Source organism: Vombatus ursinus, unplaced genomic scaffold (genome assembly GCF_900497805.2).
Source record: "Vombatus ursinus unplaced genomic scaffold, bare-nosed wombat genome assembly UNPS02014797.1, whole genome shotgun sequence".
NCBI lineage: Eukaryota > Metazoa > Chordata > Mammalia > Diprotodontia > Vombatidae > Vombatus > Vombatus ursinus.
The window spans coordinates 4,751,289-4,779,017 of record NW_020954575.1 but is presented as its reverse complement, the minus strand read 5'-3'; the positions used below and the strand labels follow the sequence as shown (position 1 = coordinate 4,779,017).

Genomic DNA, 27,729 nt, shown 5'->3' with positions numbered 1-27,729 from the left:
TCCCTTCGCTGTAAGCCAACAAAAGCAAGTGATAGTTTCCTTGGCATTTAGTGTGTCAATGTGTATTAAAGAGTATCTTGTATTTCTACTCTAGCCAGTTGCATCTTTTTCTGTCTATAAAGAAATTTTAATAATCTTAAACATTTTTCTCCCTACCATTCCTGCCACATTCCCTCCAGTTTTAATAGTAGGAAAGCATTTTCATTTCCCACAAACTTAATGTAACAAAGCAATGGGCAGGAGACAACCCTGGTTTCAAGTAACTGTCATCTACTTCCTTTGTTTAAGGGTAACTAACCCAATTAGAAAGCTGAAGAATCCATTCAAAAAGCAGCTGTGGGAGCCCAGAAATGTGACCGGTATCACTGGCCAATGCCCTTTTAACATTGCACTGCTTCTTGTGCAGGATCACTAGTAGTACAACATAAAAAGGGCACTAGACAAATACCACTCAGTCAATAAGATGTCCAATCATACTAAAGAAAAAACAGATTAAGGAAACATCAAATATTACTGTGCAATAAGCACTACTAGCTCATCCTTCCTTTTACTTATTTAAAATCATAAACACTTTTGAAATCATAATCAGTAGAGCTAAATCTTGCTCAACCTCCCCTTTATGAAATGTCCATCTATATGTAGAATAAAGTCTACTCAGCAGAAAGGTAATTTCCTTCATTTAATACAGTTAAATAAAAGGAATAAAATGGTTCACTATTACATTAGAACTGATCAATTTTTTAAAATCCTGTGGTACATAAAACAATGTTAACACCAAAATTACAAATGTTAACATCCATTATTTTTACCATCAATTACAAAGATCAGGTCACTTGGATCCAAGTCTAGGGCAAAGCCTTTCCTCCCAGAGTTAATACCATATTATGAATACTATGCATTTTCTTTTTGTAGGTTATCTGCCAATTAGACTAAGTTATTATAGTAATTTGAAGTAAAAATTCCAGAGTTTTACATAAGGAAGTATGATTTATTTTTAGCATCATAGGAACTAAAACATTTAAAACCCATAATGCTTTTCAAGATTCATATTTAAGACCTCTGGAAAAAAAGAAGTGTCATTTTTAATCATAGTTACATTATTTGATCAATAAAAAAGAAATAAAAAAATACTAAAAGGCTTGATAGCAAGGATACATCACAATTCCACAAAATACCAAATCTGATTTTTCAGATTCTATAACTCAATTTAAAAATATATAATTTTCAAGAAATTTAAGGGGCAAAAAAAAAATCAAATAAAATATGATCTTCCTTTCTTCCTCAATAAATAAAAAGCTACCCCTTCCCAATCCTACCCTCATAAAGAATATTTTCCTAGATAACAATCTGTTCCATACAAATACTTAAGACCCCCTTACTCTAATGTAGACAGAGTAAAAAATGGATTTAGACACATATTGAAACTAAACCAGTGGCCATTAAAAATGCATTACTTGTAACATCCAGCAACAAAAATTCAGTAAAAATATCTACTCTTAAGGCTGAAAATAAGGGACATAGTTTTATTATTTATGTCTGTTGGCAGTATTATTAGATAGCCTAAAAATATTTATTAGATTCTTAGAAGAGAAGAATTTACTAACCTAAAAATAAAGTCTTAGTAAACAAGCATTTATTAAGTGCTTACTATATACCAGGGATCCAAAGAAAAGCAACATTATTATATCTGCCCTCAAGGAGCTCTAAAAATAATAACAATACTTAAAAAGCTTGACATTGTGTTTGAAAAGTATATTAAGAACTGCCTTAAACTCCATCCCCAAGATCTGGGTGAGAAAAACTAATTTTAAGAATGTTCCAGAAAGAAATCAGAAAACACGCAGGCAGACACCACACACTGGAAGTTGTACCATTTGTATAACAGAATTAAATATCATGCATTTATAAAAAATAAAATAATAACATTACAGCTAAGCTGTTAAATTTCAGTACTTATTTTTTTTTAAGGCAGCTGGCTTTACTAACCACACCATCGGGTTCAAAAATTTTTTAATTTTTATCAGTATACTTTAACTACTTTTAAAGATTTACCCCAGAAAACATCAAGAATGATTAACCATTCTAAAACATAAACAATACAGAAGGGTTAGGAACTAAATATCATGCAGGAGAATAAAAAGTTTAGCACACAAAAATAACATTCATATTTATAGATGGCAAAAATTTAAAAATTAAGCCATATCTTCTATTGGAACCTGAACTGAGACAAGTTCAAACCATATGGGAAATACTGCATATATCACTCATGAATATTTACCTAACAAAAATGCCTAACACTTGAACTGCTGGCAGGGTTTGCTAAAGATACCCTTAAACCAGTACAGAGGCATATGTAATTCAGTGAGGTGACTGATCCATATTGGCAGAATTAACTTACCAAAACTTTTCTATTTAAAAATTTACAAGGTAGTTGCTAGGGTCAATTGTCATGGTTTGGCGCTCTTCTTAACTATGGCAAATTCTTTAACAATTCATACATTTAGTAGGAGGGGTGCTGAGATGGGTAAAGGCTAGACAAACAAGTCTGTGCTGGCTAAACCAAAAGTTTCGTGGCTGTTTGTGAGCCTCAGCTCTAGGGATTCTTCTTCAACAATAAGAATTTCTATCTGTAGAGTCCTTCATAAATGTCTCTCATAATGTAGAAATTACTCTACTCTTCAAAGAATTTACTAGTTCAATGCACGAAAAGCACTAAAACAATTCTAAAACAATTACATAAGATAAATTTTTAACTTTTTGACTGCAAGAAAATCATTTCACTAACCTAGAAATAAACCTAAATTAATTTTAATGGAAAAAGACAAAAAACTAGAAGGCTTACATAATGCCTCTCTGATTGGAAATCAACCCACTGCCCAATACAGAACCAAGGAAAGTTAAAGTCCTTCACAAAAACACAAAAGATGGAAAAACATAGCTTCCTGGAATATAAACAATGTAAAAAGTGATAACTTAGGAAGAAGTATCACAATTACACTAGGATGGAAGTAAAAATCAACTGGCGCCATTTTTTACAAAACACAGAATAAAAACTATTGGCCCCCTCAAAAGAGGTTAGATTTTTTTTTCCTGTGCCAAATAGCAGCTTTACCCTCTAGCTGAAGTACCAACACAGGAAAACTGGAATCAGCAGGTTTCACACTTCGGTCCACATCAAACATACTTTTTTTTCCATCTTCATTCCCAAGGCTTTCTACTATTTAATATCTTTTCTTATCTCATGCTTGAAGCCCTTGCTCGCAGACATCTTCTATCCAAGCATCCACTCCTTTCCCTCATTCCCTTTTTCCACTTCCAACTCCTCACATTCTTCCAAACCACACCCTAAGTTTGGAACAGTCTATTCTTTCCCATCTGCCAGATTACTTTTCTTTCTATAGCTTCTCAAAATTTATCCAAAGGAATCTTTTTAGGCTCTGCCTAAGGCTTCTGTTCTAACAATCTAATCTCAACCACCGACAGAACCTTGGGACTCCCCAGCAGTCCTGCGTTTCATCTTTGGGTCTTACCTGTTTTAAAGTTGACTCAATTCACACTCCATAAAGACCTACAATGGTCAGGACTCATGTTAAGTGTTGCCATGAGTATCTCATTATGTGCTGTGGTACTTGGCTATCAGCAGTGGTGTTTTCTAAAAGTTTAGTAACAGTACATACTTATTAACTGGGAACTGAATAAAGTATTCATTAGCTGATAGAGCTTTCATGTGGAAAAGTAAAACTGATGCTCCGTTTCAAAAAGAATCTACTATGTGAAAAAAAAATCACAAAACCCACTAAACTTGGCTGCATTTTTTTGAGTACAGTATAAATCTGATAAAACTGATATAATTCTCATTATTAATATTTTTTGAAAGTATGAGAAACGACGGAAGAACAATAGCTCACTGAACGGTTTTCTAATTATTTGATACAGTAGCTATTCAAAATTAACTATCCGGTCAGTGAACATTTGAAAAACTGCAGGAGATAGAGGATTAAAAGTTAAAAACACTCGGCGCCACTACACCTCCCACCTTAATCGAGGCCTCACATTAAATACCTTTCTAACGCTCTAAGCAGGCTGCAAAGGGGATGGGAGACAAGGGAGGGATGGGGGCGGGGAACTGCTCCTCCCTGGATCTCCCCCCCGGCTCGTGCCAATCAAGGCGTCAAAACGAAGCTTGGGCAGCTGCTCGGAGGGGGCAGGCGGCACATGCACCCAAACTGCCGAAGCAGCAGAACGGCGAGGCGAGGCGAGGCGAGGCGAGGCGTGGCGGTCGGTGGGGAAGCAAGGTCGTTCTCTCCCGAGAAGCTCCCGGTGGAGGGGGGAAGCAAGCGAGGGGGAGGGGAGTTCTAGCCTGGGATCCCCTCCCCCAATGCGTAGCGCGCCCCCCGCCCCACGGGGAAGTCAGCCTGAGAAAGAAGACGGGTACGGTGGGGGAGGGGAAGGCGAAGGGAACAAGGAAATGTGGGGGGGGGGCGGGGAGAGGGGTGGGAGGGAGGAAGAAAGAGGAAAGAAAGGGAGGGCGCCTGAAAGAAAGGGAGGAAAGGAGGGAAGGACGAAGAAAGAAAGGGCCCCTAGCTTGGCCCCCTCCAGCCCGCTTCAGCGATCTCCCCCTCCGCCCCAAAGTCACCCCTCTCCTCGGCGGGAGTTGCTTCCAATCCTGTTCCCTCCCTCCCACTCCTGGTGATGAATGAAATCGACCTACGGGGAACAAATGGTACGACCCGCTCCCCACCCCCCACCCAGCCATGAGGGGGGGGGAAGGAGAGTGCCGTCCACTTCCCGCCGTCCCGCACACGCCTCCCTCAGTTCCTCCTCCCCACGGGGGGCAGGATTCGTGAGCAGATCCATGAGCTCGCCTCCCGCCCCACCCCCCCCTCCTCCGCCCCCTCCAGGGGGTGTGTGAACTAAGCAAGCGGAACAGCCACGTTGGAAATGAATTGGCCTACCGGACCTCCCTGCGGGAGAGTAAATGGTTCAACCCGAAAGACATTCCGTGCCCCCCCACTCCTTTCCGGACCCCAATTCTTCCCGCCGCCCCCCCCCCACAGCGTGTGAATGGACCAACCCCGCCCCTTCTCCAGGCACACGGAGACCGATCCATTCACACTTTCTAGGGGAAACCCGGGACGCGGGCTGCACCATCTGCCCCCTCTGGGAGGGGAGGGACCGCTCGGGCTACACCATTCATGCACCCCATTTAGGGAGATGGAATTCCACGGCCCCGAATCCTCAGCATCTCCCGCCATTTCCCTTCCGCGTTCCCCGGATGTAACTCGTTCCCCGCGGCGGTTAAACGGGCCCAGGCGGTGGCTACTCCCTTCAACGAGGGGGGGTGGGGGTGGGGGAAATCAAGTATCGGTGCAGCCCGAGTCGCCCAGAGTTCTCAGAGACTCTATCGTGCTTTCTCCTCCTCCTGGTGGGAGGAGTGCACAAGTCCGTCTCCTTCGCTTTGCACTCACCATCACTTCCAGCTTAGTGACCGCCGCCTCCATGTTGAATAGTTGACATTCCTCAGGCGGCGGCGGCGGCAGTGGTTAAGCCCTCGAACCCAAACGATGCTAGCACGGAGCGTCCCCATTGGACAGCTGTCACTCAGCGCGGCGCATCCATTGGCTTTCCCGCGTTTCCTCTGCCCGCCCATTGGAGCCTGGGTCCCTCCCTTCAGAATGAAACAGGCCTTCTTGTTGGGCAAAGGTACAAAACGCCGCATCAGGATTGGGTCCCTTCTGTATTTTTTCTATTGGTTGTTCTTACTTTCTACTTTCAATCTTATTGCAGAATTTCAGCAGAATCAAGCTTCTGAGTGGTAGACTCGGAAGAAGCCCCAACCAATCAAACAAGAGCTTCCATAAGCCGCTTTGTGAAGGTGGGGACACCCCCCTACAACCTTATTCGTACAAAAAGCGCCACTACTTCGATTGGCCAGGGAGTAGAGATGCATCATCCAATCACGAAATATCTTCTCTTCTTTCCCCACCAGGAGGGTTAATTGAGTAGAAATGATGGCTCTGATTGGCCCGTCTGTGCCAAGGGTTTAATTTTGAATTCTCTTAGATGCTTCAGCCTGAGAGGACCTTGCACAGACTCTGTTTACCTCCCGGGGCTCTTATACTAGTAAGTGCAGGAACATCTTCCCTTGTTTTTCCCGGGACCGAGGCGCTAGGTGCTGCTTTGCATCTTTTCCATGCTTGCAAGAGGGAGGCTAGTTTGGGTGGCCGGGAAGGGAGAGGAGGGATGGATTGCTGGAGACAGAATTTGCAGACATGAATAGAAGGATTTGTCTTTCCCTTCTACTGTCACCTCTCTACGCGTGCGTCCACGATACAAATTATTTGGGACTATTCAGTTTCTCTTTGCACAATCACAGCAAAATAAGGTACCTGTCTCATACACTTTGCTGTATCCTGTGCAATTCAGGCCACAGAGGTGCCTCCCGTGTGCGTACTGGCGAGCTAAGGAAAAGACTGACACACCCTAGAGTTAGAGAACAATGCAACACAATATAAAAGATTAAATTAAATATAACTGAAAGACAAAATTAATTGTAGGTAGTGAAAGGGGGCTTTATCTGATAAGCACTGTGTGCTTCAGAGGAATGAGTAGCAGAGCGAAAGTAGTTTTAGTACATTTTTTTGTTTCGACCCGACCTGTGATTTCATCCGTTCAGGGTACCGATTTCCTTCCATTAGTGCAAATCTATAACTTCTACTTTCAGAGTTATATGTGGGACTGGGAGATTGTGACTTCCCATAGTAGCATAACCGGTATGTGTATTCAAGGTAAGACTCAACCTAGGTTTTCCTAATTCCAAGGGGACCTTTTATCTGATCATACTGCCTTTCAGTAATATTAACAATATATTGTATGATACACAGATTAGGCGCCGGTATCTTTCTTAAAGTACTTTGGACTCTTCCTTTGCTTTTATCACATTTCTCCTGTCATAGTTATCTATCCCTAATTTCCAGGGTGGCCTTCTATGGGATCATTCTATCTCTCAGTGGTATTAGCAATGTAGTGTATGATACACAGATTTGAGTGCCTATATCCCTAATTCTTATAGCACTTTTAGACTCTTCCTTTGCTCTTATTACATTTCACCTGTCATAGTTATTTATACGTCTTATTTATTCCCTACTAATGTGTTAGCTTTTTGAAGGCAGCTTGTTTTGTCTTGATCTTGAAAGATGTGCCTAGCATAAAATCTTGTACACACTTCAATCCCTAAGGTGGAGGTGGGTTCTTAATCTGTTGTCATGGACTCCTTTGGCACTCTGGTGATGACTATAGATACTTGCCTTGATAATTGAAGGAAATGCTAAATTTCAGTTAGTGGTTAATGAAAATAAAGATGTCATTTTCTTCCCCATCTAAGTTCATAGATCCCCTGAAATCTCTCTATGGACCCCTTTGGTTATCTTTGGACTGTTAGAATGAATACTCCCTCTACTACAGATTACAATCTTTCTGACTTAGTTTTGGGTAGAGATACTTTGAATAAACACTTTCAAGATATCACAGTATCAATCAATCAACAAGCATTTGTTAATTGCCTATTATGGGCCAGGCACAGTGCTGAGTGCTAGGGATGCAAAGCCAAAAATGAAAGTGTTTCTCCACAAGGAAATCACATCCTTTTAAAAAAGGGATGTACTCAGGTTTCTAATTTAATTCTACAAACATTTAAGACCCTGCTGCTTGCAGAACATAGGTTAGAATCTGGGAGAGATATAAAGTTTAGATAAAACCAGATGCTTTCTGTTATGGTGGAAAGAATACCATTAACCCTACTCTGACCACACTTTCCTCCATCTCCAACCTCAACTCTGCATTGTCTTCTGCCCTTCAATCCTTTGCCCTCTTTTTAACCACAGCCTTAGATTACTCTTCCAACCTTCTACCTTCTCTGCTCCTATTCGAAGTCATGGAATGAACCTAGAGGAAGTCCCACAAACTTGCTGAGTATATTACAAATTTAAATTATCCAGACTCAAGTGAGCTTTTACTGCAGCTAGGCTGTCCCTTTACTTTTCTTTAATTGATTCCTTATCTCACTCCCCCAGAAGCTATTCTAAACTTCTCTTTTCAAAGCCTCCCACCTTTTCCTCCCTCTTTTCTCTCAATTAAGGACCTTGCCTCTTTACTGAAAAAATTGAGGCCATTTGACATTAGCTTCTCTCATTCTCCTAATTTCATATTTCCTTGACATCTCTCACTTTCTCTTCCTTTCGGCCCATCTGGCAAAGAGGTAACTCTTTCCCTTGACTAGGTCAACCGCTCTATGTGTGCACTTGATTCCATCCTCTACCATCTTCTCCAGCAGATTACATCCTTAACTTCTCTCAAACTTCTATCAACTGATTGCCTCACTATTGTCCTCAAATATACCCAAACCTTTCCCAACCTTAAAAAACCTTTATTAGACCTTTGTTGTTGTTCATTTGTTTCAGTTATGTTCAACTCTTTGTGACTCCGTTTCAGATTTTCTTGGCAGAAATACTAGAGCAGTTTGCTATTTCCTTCTCCAGCTCATTTTACAGATGAGGAAACTGAAGCAAAAAGGGTTAAATGACTTGCCCAGTCACACAGCTAGTAAGTATCTGAGGCTGCATTTGAACTTAGGTCTTCCTGACTCCAGCTACTCATTTTACTTCAGCACCTCGCTGCCTTTATTAGACCTTACTATCATTCCCTAAAGCAATCATCCTATATCTCTCCTCCCTTTCTTGGCCAAACTTCTCAAAAAGGTTATCTACCCTCCCTGCCTCCACTTCCTCTCTTCTCACTCTTCAACCTTTTGCAATCTTTTGCAATCTTGGCTTTCAGCCTCATCACTCAACTGAAATTGCTCTCTTCAGAGTTACCAATGATATCTTAATTGTTCTTTCTGATGGTCTTTCCTTAGTCTGAATCGTTCTCAACCTATCTGCTGCATTTGACACTGCTACCCACTGTCTCTTCCTGGATACTCTCTCCTCTCTGGGTTTTGTGACACTACTCTCTCCTTGCTTCCTGCCTGTCTGACCACTTCTCAGTCTCTTTTGTTGGATCATCCTTCACACCACATTCTTAGGTGTGAAGTGACATCTGAACTGTGCTTTGAAGGAAGTCAGAGATTCTGTGGAGGAGAGGTAACAAAGGGGTATATCCCCAATGGGGAGGACCACTTTGCAAAGGAGTGGAGGTGGGAGATGGAATGTCAGGTACAGGGAACAGCTAGCAGGCCAAAGCGCTGGTTACTTCCAAACCACAGAATGAGCCTCAATATCGAATCATATATACCTTTTGTTAGGAAGTTGCATTGAGGATTTATAAAAATTGTCAACCTTTCCCTGTGTTCCTAGATCACAATATATATTACTTTAACTGGTATGGTTCCTGGTTTAAATAATTGCATTGTAGCATCAGACATTATCCAAAATAAAAGACATTCATAATTCATTGTGTAATGTTTTATGGGAGAAAAAAGTACTCTTGAGAGTCATGAACCAATGATTTTCTGTCCCAGGTTATCGATTTGGATCCTAGCTGACCCATGAGTAGGATTCAGGTCTCTCATGGGTTCATGAAATGATTTTGGAAAAGATGGCAATTATATAAATGTTTAATGCTTCTGGAAAAATATACTCCTTGAGTATGAAGGCTACTCTGCAAAGTTCCTAGTTACACTAAGGACATAATAGAGTAGCTGGGTTTTTGTTTGTTTTTGAGATTCAGTCTCCTTATCTCACTCAGGATAGAAGTGCTGAGGCTGCATTCTATTACTAATCATCGTGGAAGCTTTGACCTGTACCTTTTCCCACCTCCTGCACCACCCCTCCCCCAACAGCTAGCAGATCTCCCTGTAAGTGCTGGATTTAGTGTGAGCATCAGATTGGCTTAGCCCTAGGGCAGCTCAGAACTTCCAAACTCAATCAACAAACTAGCCTCAGTCTCACTGGGAGCAGGGGTTATAGGTTTGGGCCAATTAGTAGTTGGTTTAAAAACAAATCTTATTCTGTTGAGTGTTCTGCCTTGTAAAGAGTGGGACTTTCATCTTTTACTTTTGAAACAACTGTGACCACTCAGTGATTGAAAAAGAAAGTTCTATATAAATTTTAGCTGATGTTACTATTTAGGGAGGGGATGTAGCACCTCTGGTATGAGGACTTGCCCAGCCCTTTTCAGGGCTGCTCACCGACCTTTAATGTATACCTGGCACTCAACTCTCACCTATGGCTCCGATGAGCTGTAGCCTGTGCAGTGACCACACCCCAGTAAACTGTCTTGGCAGAATGGCAGAAGGGCTAAACTGGGTTGAGGGTAAATAACAGGCCTCAAACCCAGCTGTGAGTTAGGGGGTGTCTGCCCTAAACATGGAAGACTTTCCCTGGCAGAATGGCTGGATAGGAACAATTTGTTGCAATAGCCATGAAGGCAACTGAAAGCACTTAAAGGCAACTGTGGAGCACTTAAAGCTTGGTCATACATGGAAGAAGCCAAGGTCATCCACTGAATCCCAGGCCGTTTACAGTGGTGCTGACTTTTGTCCTGCCATTGGACTTTGATGATTCTGGAAAAAAGAGTAAGACTGATGGCTTTGTGCAACTCTGCCTCACTTAAACCCAATTCATCTTTGAGTCCAGACATCACTCTTGGTGTCATTGGTCCTCTCCAAAAATGAAGGATAAACAACATTCAGAGACAACATAGCATAATAGGGAGACAGTCTGAGAGTCCGAACTGGGATCAAGTCCTGCCTCAGACACATACTAGCTCCCATTCTCATATGGTTTAAGTGATTCTGGCTCTATCACTTCACATCTTAGTTAGTGTCTGAGGCAACTTGCAAAGATGATGAAATATAAAGAAAGTACCAACCTGCATTGGTAGGAAAGGGTCTTCATTAGGAGCTCCCTATGCCAATGAAATTACAGGTTCTATTCTCATCTTTGTTACTAATAAGTGTGATTTTTTTTGGTGGCAGTCAGGGTTAAGTGACATTCCTAGGGTCACACAGCTAATAAGTGTTTGAGGCTGGATTTGAACTCAGGTCCTCCTGACTCCAGGGTCAGTGTGCTATCCCCTGTGCCCCATAACAATAGTCTTTTTCAAAGTAGGTTAATGCTTTCTATCCTGATTAAGAGGTTACAATGTTTTGACTGGAGCACAGGACCTTCTTTCTAATATAAGTTCTGCCACTACTTAGCCATGGGCTTTGGCCAACTCACCTAACCACTATATCAGTGTTCTTATGTGTAAAATAAGGGGCTTGAATTAGATAAGGGGTTCTTAACCTGGGGTCTATGAACATATATATGTATATATAGATATATAGATATATATAGTGTGTGTGTGCACACACACATACCAAATATATATGTATATATTTGATAACAGTATTTGAATATAACTGGTTTCCTTTATAATTCCTATGCATTTAAAAACATTATTCTGAGAAGGGGTCCATAGGATTCACCAGCCCACCAAAAGAAAGGAGTCCATGTCACAAAAAGGTTAAGAAACTTGGGATTTGATGATCTCTTTTAGTTCTCAAATTATTTCATCCCACATCTGAAAATGCTCTCCCAATTTCCTATATGTACCCAGGTACATAAGTAAGGTGGGTTTAAACAGCTTCCAAATGCTTTCTTTCAGAAACATGAACAAGAGTACTTTGTAATCCACAAATTATGAATACCATATATTCAGAAAGAGTAATGAAGGTACATAGTCATGTGTTCATTATAGACAAATAACAATAAGCACCCATTCTGAGTTAGATACAGTGCTAAATCTCAGGAATACAAATACAAACATGAAATAATCCCTGCCCTTAAGTAACATATTCTACTGTATGAAAAAGATTTAATATTTTTATTTTTTCCCAATTACGTGTAAAAACATTTTCAATATTTTTTTTTGTTTTTTTTTTTTTGAGCTTCAAATTCTCTCCCTCCCCTTGCTTCTCCTTGAGAAGGCAAGCAATTTGATACAGGTTTACTGTATGAAAAATGAAACAATATCTTATGGATTACTCTGTTGCAAATCACTTGAAACATCTCTCCCCTTCCCCTTTCCAGGATTTCATTGGCTTAGGTACAGGGGTGGGGAAAATCCCAGGGAGGAAATTCCTTCCATCCACGCAGAAGGGCACCTACTCTGCTTTTGGAGTCTTTGAGAGTTACCTAGGGGCACTGAAAGCTAAGAGACTTGCCGCAGACCACGCCATGTTGGAGGCTGGCCTTGGGCCTTTGTTCTTGGAGGCCTACTCTCTATGCCTTATTGCCAACACTGCCTTTTGATACGTGTAAGGTAGTAAAATAGAGCTTCTCCAAGAGAACAATTTATATAATAACAACATTGTTATAGAGAATCAACTCTAAAAGCTTTATTAAGAATTCTGGTCAACACAATTACCAACTAGGATTCAGAGGACTCATGATAAAATAGCCTACCCACCTCCTAATAGGTGATGGGCTCAGAATGCAAATTGAGACATTTTTTGGGACAGGGCCCAGTGAGGGAATTTGCCTTGCTTCACTACATATTTGTAACAGAGTATTTTGTTTTTTCTTGCTTTCTCAGTGAGGATGGGGGAATGTGGTGGGGGGGAGAGTAGGCAGATCTTCATTAGAAAAAAAATTTTTTTTAAAATCACAACTCACAAAAATTAATAGAGCCACAAAGCATAACATGCATCATAATGTGGTAAAAGAGCCCTGGATTTAGAACCATGGAAGAGGGCTCTGCTATTAATTTACCTGTTGAATTTTTGGCAATTCCCTTAACCTCTCTGCTTTCATTTGTAAAATGAGGGGAGGGAAGTTGTCTAGTGGACCTTCAGTCCCTTCCAATTCAAAATCTATGATCCTAAGGGAAAAAAAGAGGATAATGGCCAGCTTCATTTAAATTACTTTAGGTCTCTTCATCTTAAAATCACTTCCTCCACCCTGACCAACGTTACCTGCCTCCTTCCCTCATGACATTTGTTCAGTGTAAACCCTGTAGGGGTTCCAACTCAGGCCACTAAATAATGCTGCCTGAGCAAAGTGGGGTGGGTACACAGAATGTTTCTATTAAGAAAACCTAACAAGCCAGAATGATATTGCCCTGTTCTTTTCAAGCTGGAATATATATGTGTTTGTGTGTATGTATATGTGCATATGTATATATGTATATGTGCGTATATATATATATATATACACACATATACACACACACATATATATGTGTGTCTTAAAAGGCTTGTTTAAAAATGAACAATAACAAAAAAAAAACCCAACCCTGAACAAAGAGGAAATATTACTCCAGTAAGAGTTTATGTGCTGGTGGGGATAGGGAAGGTGGGAAATTGTCACATCTGTTCTTGTACTTATAACCTACCAAAGGGTATTCATAACCACCTCCAAGCTTCAAGTTTTTCTCTGTGCCTTGAAGATGAGAGTGAATTCAAACACCACTTTCCAGTACATCTTCCAAGGCTCCGAGAATAAACCAAGGTGGGTCGTTTACTATTTTAAGCCTGACCCTCTGTTGCCTAGCAAAATGCCGATAAGCAGGCCTCTTTCTCCCTCCCCACCCCCACCCTGTAGTAGCTGTTGATGCCCACCCCACCTAACCCCACTTCACTGCCACATTGCTGCCTTTGGCACCTGCCCTCTCCCTGGTTCCCCAACCCCTGGCAGAGATCTGTGTGAGCCAGAAGACAGCTGAAAGGAGAGCCAAGTGTAGAGGTGCATACCAAGTGCCTGGAGCCCCGCCACTGAACAAAGGCAGAATGAAAGTATGTAGTCTAACATCAGGTTGTTCCAATTCTAACACAAGTGTGGAGGGAAGGAGTCCAGGGTTGTGGTCAGAACAGGAGGGGATGGGCACGGTTATTTCTAGTTCTGCTGCTCACTTGCTCATAAATCCAAGTGACTTCTTTCCTTCTCTTAGGTTTGCCCTGTTATTAGAAGATAAGTAGTTAACAACAGCAACAACAACACTCTAAAGTTTGCAAAGTACTTGTGGCAAAACCCAGCAAAACTCTTTGGGAACTTAGATTTTAACAGTTAGCATTTATGTAGGTTAGTGGAGCATTTTATATGTATTATCTCATTTGATCTTCATGACAACCCCTGTGAGGTAGATGCTTTTATTGTCCTCATTTTATAATTGAGAAAACAGACAGAGAATAAATGACTTGTCCAAGTGATGTCTGGGGTAAGATTTGAATTCAGGTCTATTGTGACCCCCAGTTCCTGCTCTAGTTGTTATTCTAACTAGCAGTCCTTGAAAGGTATTTTTGCAGTAGTGAGTTTAAATCTCTTTAGTAAATTTCCTGGGTTTCAACCCAGGAGTTTTCTAAGAAGCACATTGCTTTTAAAATGAAATTTTAAAATAAATTTATTCAAAACTTTGGGAAGACACTGAGTCTTAGATCTGGGATGATTCAAATCTTTGCACAGTTCCAAATTAGAATTATAATTTACAAAGTGGTGATCAGTAACCATACAATTAGGGGCAGTTAGGTGACGCAGTGGATAGAGCGCGGGCCCTGAAGTCAGGAGGACCTGAGTTCAAATCTGGCCTCAGACCAAACACTTGACACTTATTAGCTGTGTGACTCTGGGCAAGTCACCTAACCCCAATTGCCTAAAAAACAAAAACAAAAACAAAAACATACAATTAAGACTTTCTCTGCACATGGACTAAAACCCAAGTGTTGTCATTTTCTTCAGTTTATGAAAAGGATAGTCTTGAATGAATTAGGATTTATTAAGTACTTAAGTGAAGCTAGGTGGCACAGTAGATAGAGTGCTGGGTCTGGAGCCAGGAAAACTCATCTCTCTGAGTTCAAATATGGCCCCACGTACTTCCTAGCTATGTGACCCTGGGCAAGTCACTTTACCATATTTGCCTCAGTTTCCTCATCTGTAAAATGAGCTGGAGAAGGAAATAGCAAATCACTCCAGTATCTTTGCCAAGAAAGCTCCCCAGATGGGGTCATGAAGAATCAGACATGACTGAACAACAACATAAATGCATTTGGGATACAAATACAAAAAGCATGACAGTCCCTGCCCTCAAGGAGCTTACATTCTAATAGAGAGAGGCCACACATATAGAGGAGTGTTGACCCTGAAGGATATTTTAGTCTGGAAAGTTATGAAGCTGTTGAGTAGAGAGTTTAGGGGAATAGATCGACAGACTCTTTCCTGAAGCAATGACAAAGTTGGCTTGATTAGGGTTTCCGAGCTGGAAAGAGAGAACATGATCCACAGAACAGTGTAGCAGATTTAAGTGCAGGGACTGAAGGGGAGTGTGGCTAGAGTCAGGTCTAGCTATAAACAGTTGAGGCAATCAGCAGTCAAGACTGACAGAGGAGGCCTGAGGTGGGAATTCTGGGCATAAAAGACCTAAGTCCTTCTGAACCTAAAGGCACAGTGGGGAGAAGTCAGAGGGGTGAAGTCCACTTGGAGAGGTAAATAAAAGCTACACAAGCAAGATTAGAGACCAAAAGAGCCAGCACTTTCCTCCTCCTCTCCTTCCCCTGCTAACCAAGAGTTGAAATCTCCGTCTACGGTTTTTCCACAGAAGGAATGACCAAGCACAAATACCGAAGAAGAAGGAAGTTGAGAGCCAGAACCAAAATGTTCATCAAAAACAGAAAAGCTAGTCCCTCTGATCCTGTTCCATCACTTCTTCCTCCTTCCCCTCATTCCTGTCCTTCTTCACCTCCAACTCTGCCTCCACCTGAGAGGTAAGCCCTGGTGCAGGGTAGAGGAAATTATAGGTATTTAGTTAGAATTTTGTTTTACTTAGGAGAATGGCCAAAGTTCAAGGCTTTCAGTCTAACTCTGCTAGTCAGTGGGATTGGATAAACCTGCTTGGGGGGTGGGGCATGGATAGAGAGAGAATAAAGCTGACATGTATAAGATGGGAGAAAGGATGCACTCTCAGCTTAAAGACAATTTTGGGAGGGATAGGTGAGCCTTCTAAAATGAAGTACATCTCTTCTCCTTTGTCCTCCCCAGCATCCCCCCTGTCCCCTTGAGACAGCCTCTGTGCCTATTCCATTGCCATGTACAGATAATGGTATCTGTCTTTTTACCTGTAGAGGAAGGGCCCAGCGCTGGCACTCTGCACCCATCATTCTTGCTGTATGATGAGGCTTCCTTGGGTTAGGGGGCAGTTCTGGCAGCATAGCTTTCGGTTTCCTTTTTTTCACCCTATAGGATGATAGATGCCTCTCCCACAAACTCATGTTGTGGTCAAATTTGTCCAACATTAGCCTGGAGCAAAACATTTTCCAGCATGAAAAATCTAATGACATTCCTAGCAGAGAAGTTGTGGTCTTTCTATTGCTGTTGCCAGAGCAATATTACACAGGTATGTATGATTTTGACTGGCTCATTCCTAGTTTTCCCTATATTTGTGTATTCAGGTAAATGATCCTCTGAGATCTTAATCATATGAGATCACAATATGAGCTGTGAAGTTTTAAGGGCATTCAGTTGCAGTATAACATTCAATATGTCAGGCTATTGTCTAGTTTTACTTTTGGCTGCATTATTCAGGCTTCTTTCTTTCTGAACTTCAGAATTTAGAGATGTTGAAAGACCTCCTATTTCCATCCCGTATCTACTTCCGGGAACTCAGCATGATCAGACAGCAGGTTGACAAGCTGGAAAATGAATTCTGCAAGCTCCAGGAAACACTGAAGGTCAGTAACAAGACATATCTAAGACAAAATTTCTGCTGGTTGTTTGCAGAATTAGAGCTATTGTCCCCTCCAGATTTTAGGTAATGGAGAATATCAATACATAGCTATACCCACAGAAGATATTCTATTCAGAGTAAGTAATCTAGTTCAATTTCCATCTTTTTTTTTTAATTTAATAAACATTTATTTTTTTCTTCCCTACCCCACCCCCCATTGGAAGAAAAAAGCAAAACAAAAGTAAAACCTTTGTAAGTAATATGCACAGTCAAACAATACAAAGACCCATATTGGCAATGCCCCAAAATGTGTCTACTGCATATTTAGCCCATCCCTTCTCTGTCAGGTGGTGGGTTGTATCCTTTATCTTCGGTCCTCTGGAATCATGGTTGGCCATGGCATTGATCAGTTATTAAGTCTTACAAATCAATTTCTATCCTATAATTTCCAAATCACAGCCATGCCTGTTGACAGTATGGCTAATGATTGGGCAGTGCCTCAAAGAGGCAGTTGGACAATCAGTCCATATGTAATCGATTTTCAAGCAGATGAGACTTAGCTCTCCTGCTGAAAGGGAGGAGGTGTGACTAACCTCAGTCAGTCAACAACCACAAACATTTATTAAGTGCCTACTGTGATTGAGGAAATGTGTTTTACCATCAGTCACTGGATTGATGAAAATTGTGAAGCCTTTTGATATTCGCCTTTACATGTAAATTGTTCTCCTGGACCTGCTCATTTTCCTTTGTACTGGTTCATACAACTTCCTCAGTTTGTTTGAATTCTTTGTGTTCAACAATCCTTACAGGATAATAATGTTCTATTTCATTCATATTCTATGATTTGTTCAGCCATTCCCCAATTGATGGGTGCTAACTCTTGTTACAGTTTTATTCCATAAAAAGTGCTGCTATGGATATTTTCTGTGTTTTGGGACTGCCTGTCTTCACATACTCCCAAAAATGCTCTTTTGTGATTTTTTTCCTTTCAAGCCTGCGCATGATTTTCATTTTAACTTAATTTCATGCATAAATAAATTGCAAGAGAAGGAGGGAGTTCTGGAGGGTCTATCTCTAGAATTGCCTCCGGGCCTCAAGCCCCAGTCAGAGACAGTCCTGGTCTCAGTGTCAGTCTGACAAATAAATAATTTGCACTCATTGACCTGAGGGAAGCCTCTGCTGTCCGACCACAGTTCCCAGAATTTTTAATTGGAACTGAAAATAGCACATCTCTAAAACGAGGGGGTGGAACCAGATGATGTCTAGGCTTCCCTTTCAGCTTTAATGTTTTCTGGTTCTCTAACAAGGGGCCACATGACATCTCTTTGAAACCATTCCCTGGCTCTTTGTCCTACCCATCCTGGTTAAAATTTTATTAGATATAGTTAAATGATTAGCTTCACTTGGGCATTTAACCATCTCAGCACTAAATGCATAATTAATGGGTTAAGCCATGTCTGCTAATAGCCATTCTTGAGACTTTAATCAAAGCCTCAAATTAGACCAATGTGCCATTCACTTGCCAAATAAAATGAGATAATATTTATAAAGCACTTCAAACAGTACCTGGCACATCACAAGTGCTATGTTAATTCTAGCTATTATATTATTGTTATTGTTATTATTATTATTATTACATTTAACCTCTTTTTCTTTCTGATCTCTCAGACCTCTACCTCCGAGCGTCCTTCTTGCCAGGATTGCCATAAAACATGTCACTTGAGGACTCAACTTCCAGAGGATCTTGCTCAAGCTCAAACCACTGTCAGAGAATTAGCATCCATACTCCCACCTGTGACACTGAAGCCTGTGGTTCTCCTTCCTCCTCTTCCTCCCCCACCTCCTCCACCCCCTCTACCACCTCCACCGCCTCTCCCTCTTCCACTCCACTCAGCACCTTTGTTGCTCAAAAAAGCCGATAGTACCAAAATACTTCAGGTAGGAGGCAATGACAGTGATTTCTGTTTTTCCCAGCAGTGGTTACTGGTGTGATTCATGCTAACTCTTTTGGGCGGGTCACAAAGGACAACACCTTTTTTGGAGAGCTTACTCTTGGTTCAAGATTCTCTAGCTTTTTGGATTCAGGAACTTGATTTTTTCAGTGTCTATTTAGAGGTGATCACACACCCTGAAGTTTTGATCCACATGTTTCTTGCCCTTACAAACCAAAATGCCAATTTATTTATACCTGGAGAAACAGAACTGCAGAGTCGAATGGAATAATTCTGTTGATTGGTTCCTACATTCTCTCCCCAGGAGAAAAGCCCACTTAAGAACCAAATTAATATTGGACTTTTGCCAGGTAATGACAGAGTGGGAATAAAGAGAGCTAGATATTAAGGAATAAATGTTGTCAAGCTATGATAATCTGATGTACCCTCCTTCACCATAGTGACTTAGCTGTCGAGCCAAATAGACTGTTCAGAGGTAGTGTGGCATAGTATAATGATTACTATATTGGAAATTGAATTTTCATGACTAGAAATGAGTTCTAGGCCTAGTTCTGTCATTTGTGACCTAAAACTAATAATTTAGTCTTTCTCTCCCTTTTTCCCCATTTATCAAATGACAACATCTGCTTTATTTACCTTTCAGGATTCTATTGATCAAATGAGATAATGTATGTAAGAAGTCTTTATAAATTTGTTAATGTTTTATTGATACTTTAAAAAAATTGGTATTCTCCAATATATTCTTCCCTCCCAATGAAACTCTCCATCATAACAAGGAAAAACAGTTATAAGACACATTCACTTTATTCTTCACTTTTTTTGGCAGTGTATACAACGTTCCACATCTGTAGTCCCACCTCCCTACAGAGAGGAAAGAATTGTGTGAAAATTTTTTTTAAGGGGCTGTAGAAATTAAGGTATCATCTGCTAGAATGTAAGTTCCTTAAGGTTAGGGATTGTATCCTACTGATTTTTATATTCCCACATTGCCTAGCACAGTGCTTGTACAGTGGAAAGAACACTGAATCAGCAGTCAGATGGCCTGGGTTCAAATCTCACCTCTGATGATTACTAATAGATATAACCCTGAGAAAGTCACTTAACTTCTCTGGCCTCAGTTTACTTATTTGTAAAATGAGGAGATTGGACTAGATAGTCTCTAGTCTTGCAGCTCTAAGTCTATGATCCTTTGATTGGAAATGCCCTTTTAAAGTTTTACCTAGTGGTGACCCCAATGGATTCAAGCTAATTCTGTCACTTCTGTAATCTAGCTAGCACATTATGGGTTAAATGGCTTTGAATTAATAGCCTTAGAACCAAGCCATCATTTGTGATTTTTATTCCTTAGGAAAATTCATTCTGAGTTTGAAACCCTTCTGAAACACAACATAACCTATTTGGGGCTTCCCAGCTTCTTGTATAAGAAAACAGTTGGGGGAGATCCAGCAAAGTCTACAAAGACAGAAACTGTTTTTCTTCTGGTTTTTGTTCTAGGATACTTCTTCTTTCCACTCTTTATTTTCTAATTATGTGTCTGTATTATGGGAATAAAATAGAATTTACTTGATTTTTTCCCCTCCTTCCCCCCTCTCCCCTTCTCCTTCTGTCTCTCTCCCTCCCTTCCTTCCCCCTTCTCCATCTCTGTTTCTGTCTTTCCTCTCCTTTCTCTTTATTTCTCTCCATCTCTCTTGCTTCTTTGTCTCTCTTTCTTCTCTCTGTATTTTTCCCTCACCCCCTCTCCTCTTCTCCCTCTCTCTCTGTCTCCTCACTCTCCCTCCCTCTCTATCTCTCCCTTTCCCACCCCCTTCTCTCCCTCTCTTTCTTCCCTCTTCTCTATATCTCTTTCGCTCTTTCTTTCTCTCCTCTTTTCCTTCTCTGTCTCTCTCCTCTCTGTCTCTCTGTATCTTTCTCCCTTTCCCCCCTCTTTCTCCTTTCCCCCTTTTCTCTGTCTCTCTCTGTCTGACTGATTCACTCTCTCCTTATCCCATATCTTCTGTCTCTATCCCTTTCACCTTCTCCTCCCTCTCTCTCTCTCTCCTCTCTCTGTGTTTCTTCCTTTTCTGCCTCTCCCTTCTTCCTCTCCCTCTCTGTCTCTCCCTTTCCTTCCCTTTTCTCTCCCCTACCTCTGTATCTTTCTCCCCACCTCTCTCCCTCCCTTTCCCTCTCCCTTTCTTTTTTTCTCTCTCTCTCCCTCCTTCTCTTTCTCTCACTGTCTTTCCATCTCTCCCCATCTCCTCCTGTCTCTCTCTCTCTTTCTCTTTCCCTCCCTCTCTCTTTCTGTGTCTTTGTGTCTCTCACTTTCTAACCATTGCTCAGTGATTCCTATTCAATCCGCTGCTTCCTAATTGCAAATGTTCTTGGTTTACTGTGACCTCAGATGCTTCTCTGGGTCAAATGCCTGTCATTGTTGTGACACAGTGTGCTATAGAGACAATGCAGGCAGTTTCCTAGATAATTGAGGCAAAATCCCAGATTTGATTGGAATGATCAGAATTATGGCTCTAGCCTCCAGCTACTTTTTTTCTTGTGACTTCTGGGGAAATGTTGTCCTGTGCATTCCACCTACCATTGGAGCCTTGGAATCAGATCGGTACCTTTTCAAATGCCTTACTGTCATTCACTTTGGCATCAAGTCAAGTGAGCATCTCATCCTTGGTCAAGCAGCTGTGTGACCCTGGATAAATCACTAACCCTGTTAGCCTCAGAATTAACATGAACTCCTGCTTCCGTCTTGCTACTGAGATGTGACACAGTCCTAAAAAACCATCTGCGTATGGCTTCTACTTGTTTTTGGCAAATCAGCCCCTTTACTTGTGTTTTTAGGCTGCACCATTAAAACAAGATGTGCCCATGCATATAACTGTTAAAGATCTGCTTACTGTGAAGTTAAAGAAGACACAGAGTTCTACCCATAGGAGTAAGGTAAAGTAGCAGAGACCACATGTACCGCCCCCTCTTTCCACACACACACACACACACACACACACACACACACACACACACACACACACACACACACACAGCTTCTGCTCTCAATCCAGCCGTCACTGGATTAAAAATCAACCAAGCTTTCCTTATCCGTTGAAGGCATCAAGGGAAAAGTATTTTGTGTTTAATCTCAGTAGTCTGAATCTCTTCATAGAAACTATTTAGTTAACATACTAACTTAAAATACAATTTTATCCATCAAGTATTAGATTGATTGTGCTGAAATGACCAAAGCTGCACTGCTCTACATTCAGGCATGGGGTAAAAATTGATTAGTGAGGTAATTGATGCACCTCATACAGAATAGATCTACAATGACAATTTTGTTCTGATATATTTAAAATTAGCAAGATTATCTTTCAACATGTTGATGGTAATTTTTCCTTTTGCATTTGAAGATTCTGTCATCACCGAAGGAACGAAAGCCACTGGTTACAGTCTCTGATCTTCAGAGTATCTCCCTGAAACCTCAGTCCAAATTTCCAGCAACTCACATCACAAATGTGATATTGTAAGAACCTGGGCAATTTTATATTGTTATTTTTTTTTCTTCTAATCAATGGCTTCTTTGGGATATAAGCCCAGTAATGAAATCTCTGGTTCAAAGGATATGTACATTTTAATCACTTTATTTACTTATCCAAATTGCTTTCCAAAATGGTTGTACAACTTTACAGCGCCACCACAATGTATTAGTATGCCTATCTTTCCACAACCCCTCCAACATTGATTGTTGCCATATTTTTTGCCAATTTGCAGAATGTGTAGTGAAACATAAGGGTTGTTTTGATTTGCATTTCTTTTGTTATTAGTGATTTGGAATATTTGCTTCATGTAGTTGTGAATACTTTGCAGTTCTTTTGAGAACTCTTTGTTTATATCCTTTGACCATTTATCTATTGGGAAATGGCTATTAGTCTCATTTGTGTTTATTAGTTGTTTACATATCTTGGATGTCAAATCCTTATCAGAGAAATTTAATACAAAGATTTTTCCCAGTTGACCACTTCCCTTCTTATCCTATATACACTAATATTGTCTGTGCAGAAGCTTTTCAATTTCAAGGCATCAAAGTTATCTGTCTTATCTCTTGTGATTGCCTCTATCTCTTGTTTAGTTAAGAATATATCCTTACCCATAGTTGTAAGAGGTATATGATCTGTTTCTCTTCTAATTTTTTTAGAGTGTGATCTTTAATATTACGGTCATGTATCATTTAGAATGTACTGTGGTGTTGTGGTGTAAGGTGTTGGTCTAAGCCTAATTTCTGCCAGACTGCTTTCCAGTTTTCCCAGCAAATTGTTACTTTTTTAATAACAAAAAGCACCACATTTTTGAAAAAGTTGTTCTACAAAAGGCAGAAGAAAAAATTATTTTGGACACAATTTATTAGACCCTAACCACTAAGACTTTATTTTACCAGCACTCCCAGAAAAGGCCAAGTGGATCTGAGGAAACTTCTTAGGAAAGTCAACATAGATAGGTAACATACCTCATTATTTCTTTATGCATTTTAAATACATATGAAAAGCAGATTAAAAAATAGCTTTTAATGTTTTCAATACTTTTCCTTTGCAGGAGCCCAGGAGGAACCCCTCTCATCAATAAAGAAAATATGGAAACTGGAACAGGGTTGACCCCAATAATGACCAAGGCCTTACGTCGAAAGTTTCAGGCAAGCTTTTGGAAATGTTCATTCTTCCCCCTTTTCTATTAAACTCATTTCCTTAGATTTATAATCCATTGAGCATTTTCCAAACAGTACCTTTGCCAACCTCTAGGCCCCTATGTAGGATTTTCATGTCTTCAGATGGTCAGTAAGAAGGAGGTACACAATAAATACTCAGTAAATACCTATTGAATAAAATAACCTCCCCCCCCAAAAAAAGAAAGAAATTCAGGAGAATAGGAATAGAACAACTTAAATATTCATTTCAGCCAATGCTCATGATGTGCCCACTGTGAGTGCTGGACTTTGAGTCAAGAAGGTCTAATTTCAGTTCTTGCCTCTGACACTTAATAGCTGTTAGTTATGTACATGATGTCTACTCTATTAAAAAGTAAGGTCCTTGAAGGCAAAGATTGTTTTTTGCCTTTTTTAAAATCTCCCCAGCACTCAGCAACATGCCTCACACACAGTAAGCACTTAATAATGCTTGTGGATTGACTGGTATTAGGTGTAAGACATTGTACTAGGTTTTAAGGATACAGAGAGTATAATGACATACATGGGCCTTGCTCTTAAAGATCTTATAGTATAAAGGGTGATGATGATTGTGTATTTGTGTTTGACTCTTTGTGATCCCATTGGGGTTTTCTTGGCAAAGATACTGAATTGGTTTGCCATTGCCTTCTCCAAATCATTTTACAGATGAGGAACTGAGGCAAACAGGGTTAGTGATTTACCCAGGGTCACACAGCTAGTAAGTATTTGGAGCCAAATTTGAACTCAGGAAGATGAATTTTCTTGACTGTAGGCTCCACAGTCTATGCACTGCACCACATAGTGGCTTCTAAGGTAGGACGGAGGGAGGACAAATAACTTCAAGCAGCATTTATTAAATGCCTATTATCTACCTAGGCGTGGTCGATACAAAGACAAAAAAAAAACCAGATCTCTGCCTTTGAGGAACTTACATGTACATAGAAAATAAAATACAAAATATGTACAAAATAATTTCCATAGGGATTTCATTAGCAGTTTTGATACAATGGAGACTGAAAAGTGTGAAGGATGCTGAGAGAAGAGTGCTATAAGAAATCTGATGGTAAAGAGATCATTTTCACCTAAGAAGGCTTAGGGAAAGTTAGAGAATGGAACAAATCATTCAAGTAAGATATAAATGATGCATAAATGTTTGTGCAAATACAGAGTGTCCCAAAAGTCTGCGTACAGTTGTAAACTTTAGTAGCTTAAAACTTAAAACTGCACTGAGGCTTTTAGGACATTCTTGTCCTTGTCAGTCTTTATCCAAACAAAACAAATTGGTTTTAGAAAAAAAAGTAGCGGAGATGAGTCCAGAGATATCCCAGAGATAAAACATCTTGCCTATTGTCTCTTAAAACAATCCTCGTTCTCTAGAAATTATCCATGAATATGGTCTTAGAAGTAAATCATGGTAGTTTTTTCCCCCAAAGGATTATTTTCATTTTATTAGATATATATGATAGAGATCCTATCTCTTTTACCTAAGATTACTAAAAATCACTTGTTCCAGTCATAAGAGTTTAATCAGCTGCATAGTAAGCAAACACTGATAAAAGAAGACTTTTTGAAGCTAAGATCTGATTATATAATGACTTTTTTAGATGGGATCAGTTAAATGGGTCATTTAGTCATTAGGAATTCAATAGCAGATTGTGATATAGCATGGTGCTGTAGAAAGGTTTTGGAGGCAGGACCTGACCTGGAATCCTAGTTCTACTGGCTGTTTGATCTTGGGCAAGTTATTTCCCCTATCTGGGCCTCAGTTACTTGATCTGTAAAATGGTGAGGGGTGGACTTGATCTCTTAGACTCTGTCTAGCTCTAAATCCTGTGACTTTTTGAGTTCTCAAAAATCCCCTTGTTGATCTTAAAACCTGCTGAACATGAGTGAATTCTGCTAATGCCAGCTGGATACGTTTTAGGACACTATCTCTTTCTTCCTAAAGAAGTACTGTTTTATCTAGCAGCATAAATCAAATTCTAATTGGTACTTTGTTTTAATTTCCACAGCTGGCTCACCCAAAGAGCCCATCCCAAGCTCCATTACTTTCTGCAAACAGCTTTGAGGAATAAAATTGATGTCAATCATGGATCATGTTTGAAGATGAAATATTAAATAGATGTACTCAAATGTCATTTTTAAGGATTCCCAAACCCCATAATTCATCCATTGTGTGTCTACACAGCAAAAAATATAGATCTAAACATTGTTTACTTGTTTCAATTAGTAAACATGTCTAAATAGCCTATTAGTTTTTTTGCCCTTGGTTGCCTAGATGATCACACTTAATTAAGTATCTGTCATATCTTTTCTCTAATTTGTCATGATAGGATATTTTGAATGACTGACTTAGATCTCATTCATTTTAAGAACAGTCATTTGTATTTGCTACATTTGCCACCCAACAAATAAATAGACAATAGCGGTTGCAGCCATACCTATCTTTATCTAAACAAGTAAGAGATAGGAGCCTGATGGCTACCTAAAAGGTACAACACACTTCTTCCACTATATTGTGTAGTCATTTCTAGCTCACCATCATGCCCTAGTAGCCCCTTACTTTTCATATACTGTATTCAAGAAGCCAAGGGGAAGTTTCATGGACAGCCCCAATAAGTACTATGCTTCTTCTACTCTACCTCCTCCCAATGGCTGCATGAGCTCTAAAGTTGGCTCTGGGCACAAGGACCATTCTTTTGTACTTCTAGCTATAGAGCAGAGGGAGCTGTCATTAAGTACAAAACCAGGTCTGGGGCTGTTCAAGAAATTCATCTGCTACTTTAAGAATGAGGACAACAGTCAATGAATGAGGCAGTGAGGATAGCAAGGGTAGGAAGCACAGGATCACAAAACCTCAATAAGCTTACTATCTTTCTGGGAAAAACTGTAATATGAGACAAATACAGGATCCTTGGAGAGTTCCTAAGCCAAAAATCTAGTTTAGGAAGTTTCCTAAAATATCTAGTAATGTTCAAACCTTGGTCTAAGTACAATGGCCCTAGGAAATCCCCATCTGAGTTCCGAGGCTGTCTATTCCACCTAGGCCCTTTATTAGACAATCATATTTTTGAGATACACAAACAGGTGTCTTTAACACCCCCAATGGTAAATACAGAAATAATAGTAAGACACACATGCCAAAAATGAAATGTACTAGAAAAAAACAACAACAACCTGTTGACTGTTCTTGTAAAAGTCAAGAACTAAGGGAATGCTCCTGGAGGAAGACAGTTCATTTCTTGTTGCAGAATGGTATTTTGCAAGGCATAAATGAAGTTTACAATAGCTCTACTCTGTACTGTGTTCACTTTACAAATAACTTGATAATTCACAAACGATGAATACTGTTGTACCTCTTTGGTTACCAAAAAATTGAAAAGGTTCTATAATAGGTATTCAGAGGGAAGGTTTTATAGGCATCTGATAACTATATAGGTATATGCAAATTATATATTTGTAAAGCTGCTACTGCCATCATACCAGTATTAAGAAATATTACATGCTCCCCAGGTTTACTTTTAGCTTTTACTAAGCTCTTATCACAGCTTGCTTTGTATTTTTCATAATTCTGTAAACCTAGGGCTCCTTAAAACCACTATGTAGTGTATGCTTTGTTATTAAGATTGAGTGATAACAAAATCAGGCCAACAATTCTGGGGCCACTTAGCTATTTTTAACAATAAAATTTTTATAATAAATGATGGACCTCTGGTTTTTCCCCTTATTTGACTTATACTGCACTCTGAGGATTCATGCTGTAATTATAAGGAGGTAGTACACATTTTTTTCAGGGCTTTAAACAAAACCCAAAGGATTGTAGAGGTATTTGAAATTACAAACATTAGTACTGTATCTCATTGGGAAGTTTCCTACATTGGTTAGGTACTAATTGATATAGGACTGGCTATTATTAATAATTGATATGAATTGCTTTTAATTTTCTAGGATCAAATTCAGCCTCCTGAATCCTACTTGGGTACATTAAGGTGACTGGAAGTGTAACTATTGAAAATAAGTCAGTCATAGTATTTGCTACTTCATTTTGGAAACTAGTAAAATACTTATGTTGGTCTTTGCATAATGTGTTGTATTTCAAGTTAAGCACTGATATTTAATTCAATTCATTGTCTCCCATGTGAGGAATGTTGAGCAGTATTGCAACAGCCTAAATATGTATTTTTAAAATTTTTTAAATTTATTTCATTAAATACTTCCCAAATACATGTAAAAGATATTTTAACATTCTTTTTTTTTTAAATTTTGAGTTCCGAATTCTCTTCCTCCTGCCCCCTCTGATACATTGAGAAGGCAAGCAATATATCAGTTATACATGTGAAATCATACAAAACATATTTCTATATTAGTCATGTTGTAAAAGGAAAGACA

The 27,729-nt window shown here is 39.9% G+C and overlaps 2 protein-coding genes across 3 annotated transcripts in view; one reads left to right on the top strand and one right to left on the bottom strand.

Moving 5' to 3' along the window:
* Positions 1-5,650, bottom strand: part of SKA2 (spindle and kinetochore associated complex subunit 2) — a 51,047-nt gene extending 45,397 nt beyond the window's left edge. Inside the window, 2 exon segments of the mRNA XM_027870479.1 lie at positions 5,469-5,536; positions 5,539-5,650. Coding sequence (XP_027726280.1) covers positions 5,469-5,536; positions 5,539-5,650 — 180 coding nt within the window.
* A 376-nt stretch (positions 5,651-6,026) lies between these two features.
* Positions 6,027-27,048, top strand: PRR11 (proline rich 11). Of its 2 annotated transcripts, none has more exons than XM_027870466.1 (10): positions 6,027-6,123; positions 15,571-15,736; positions 16,212-16,365; positions 16,577-16,699; positions 18,364-18,633; positions 21,471-21,569; positions 22,034-22,146; positions 23,059-23,118; positions 23,214-23,310; positions 25,353-27,048. In XM_027870466.1, exons 2-10 carry the CDS (start codon positions 15,576-15,578, stop codon positions 25,413-25,415), a joined length of 1,140 nt encoding a protein of 379 aa, XP_027726267.1. In that variant the 5' UTR covers positions 6,027-6,123; positions 15,571-15,575; the 3' UTR covers positions 25,416-27,048. The 2 variants fall into 2 exon arrangements, with proteins under 2 accessions (XP_027726267.1, XP_027726269.1); XM_027870468.1 differs by having other exon boundaries at positions 6,058-6,123; positions 15,574-15,736.
* Positions 27,049-27,729: the final 681 nt, after the last annotated feature.

Excerpts from the sequence above, each read along its gene's own strand:
- PRR11 (XM_027870466.1), top strand. The coding sequence starts at position 15,576 with ATGACCAAGCACAAATACCGAAGAAGAAGGAAGTTGAGAGCCAGAACC. Across the intron at positions 16,366-16,576 it reads GCCAGAGCAATATTACACAG|AATTTAGAGATGTTGAAAGA; the intron begins GTATGTATGATT and ends TCTGAACTTCAG. Across the intron at positions 22,147-23,058 it reads CACATCACAAATGTGATATT|CACTCCCAGAAAAGGCCAAG; the intron begins GTAAGAACCTGG and ends TTATTTTACCAG.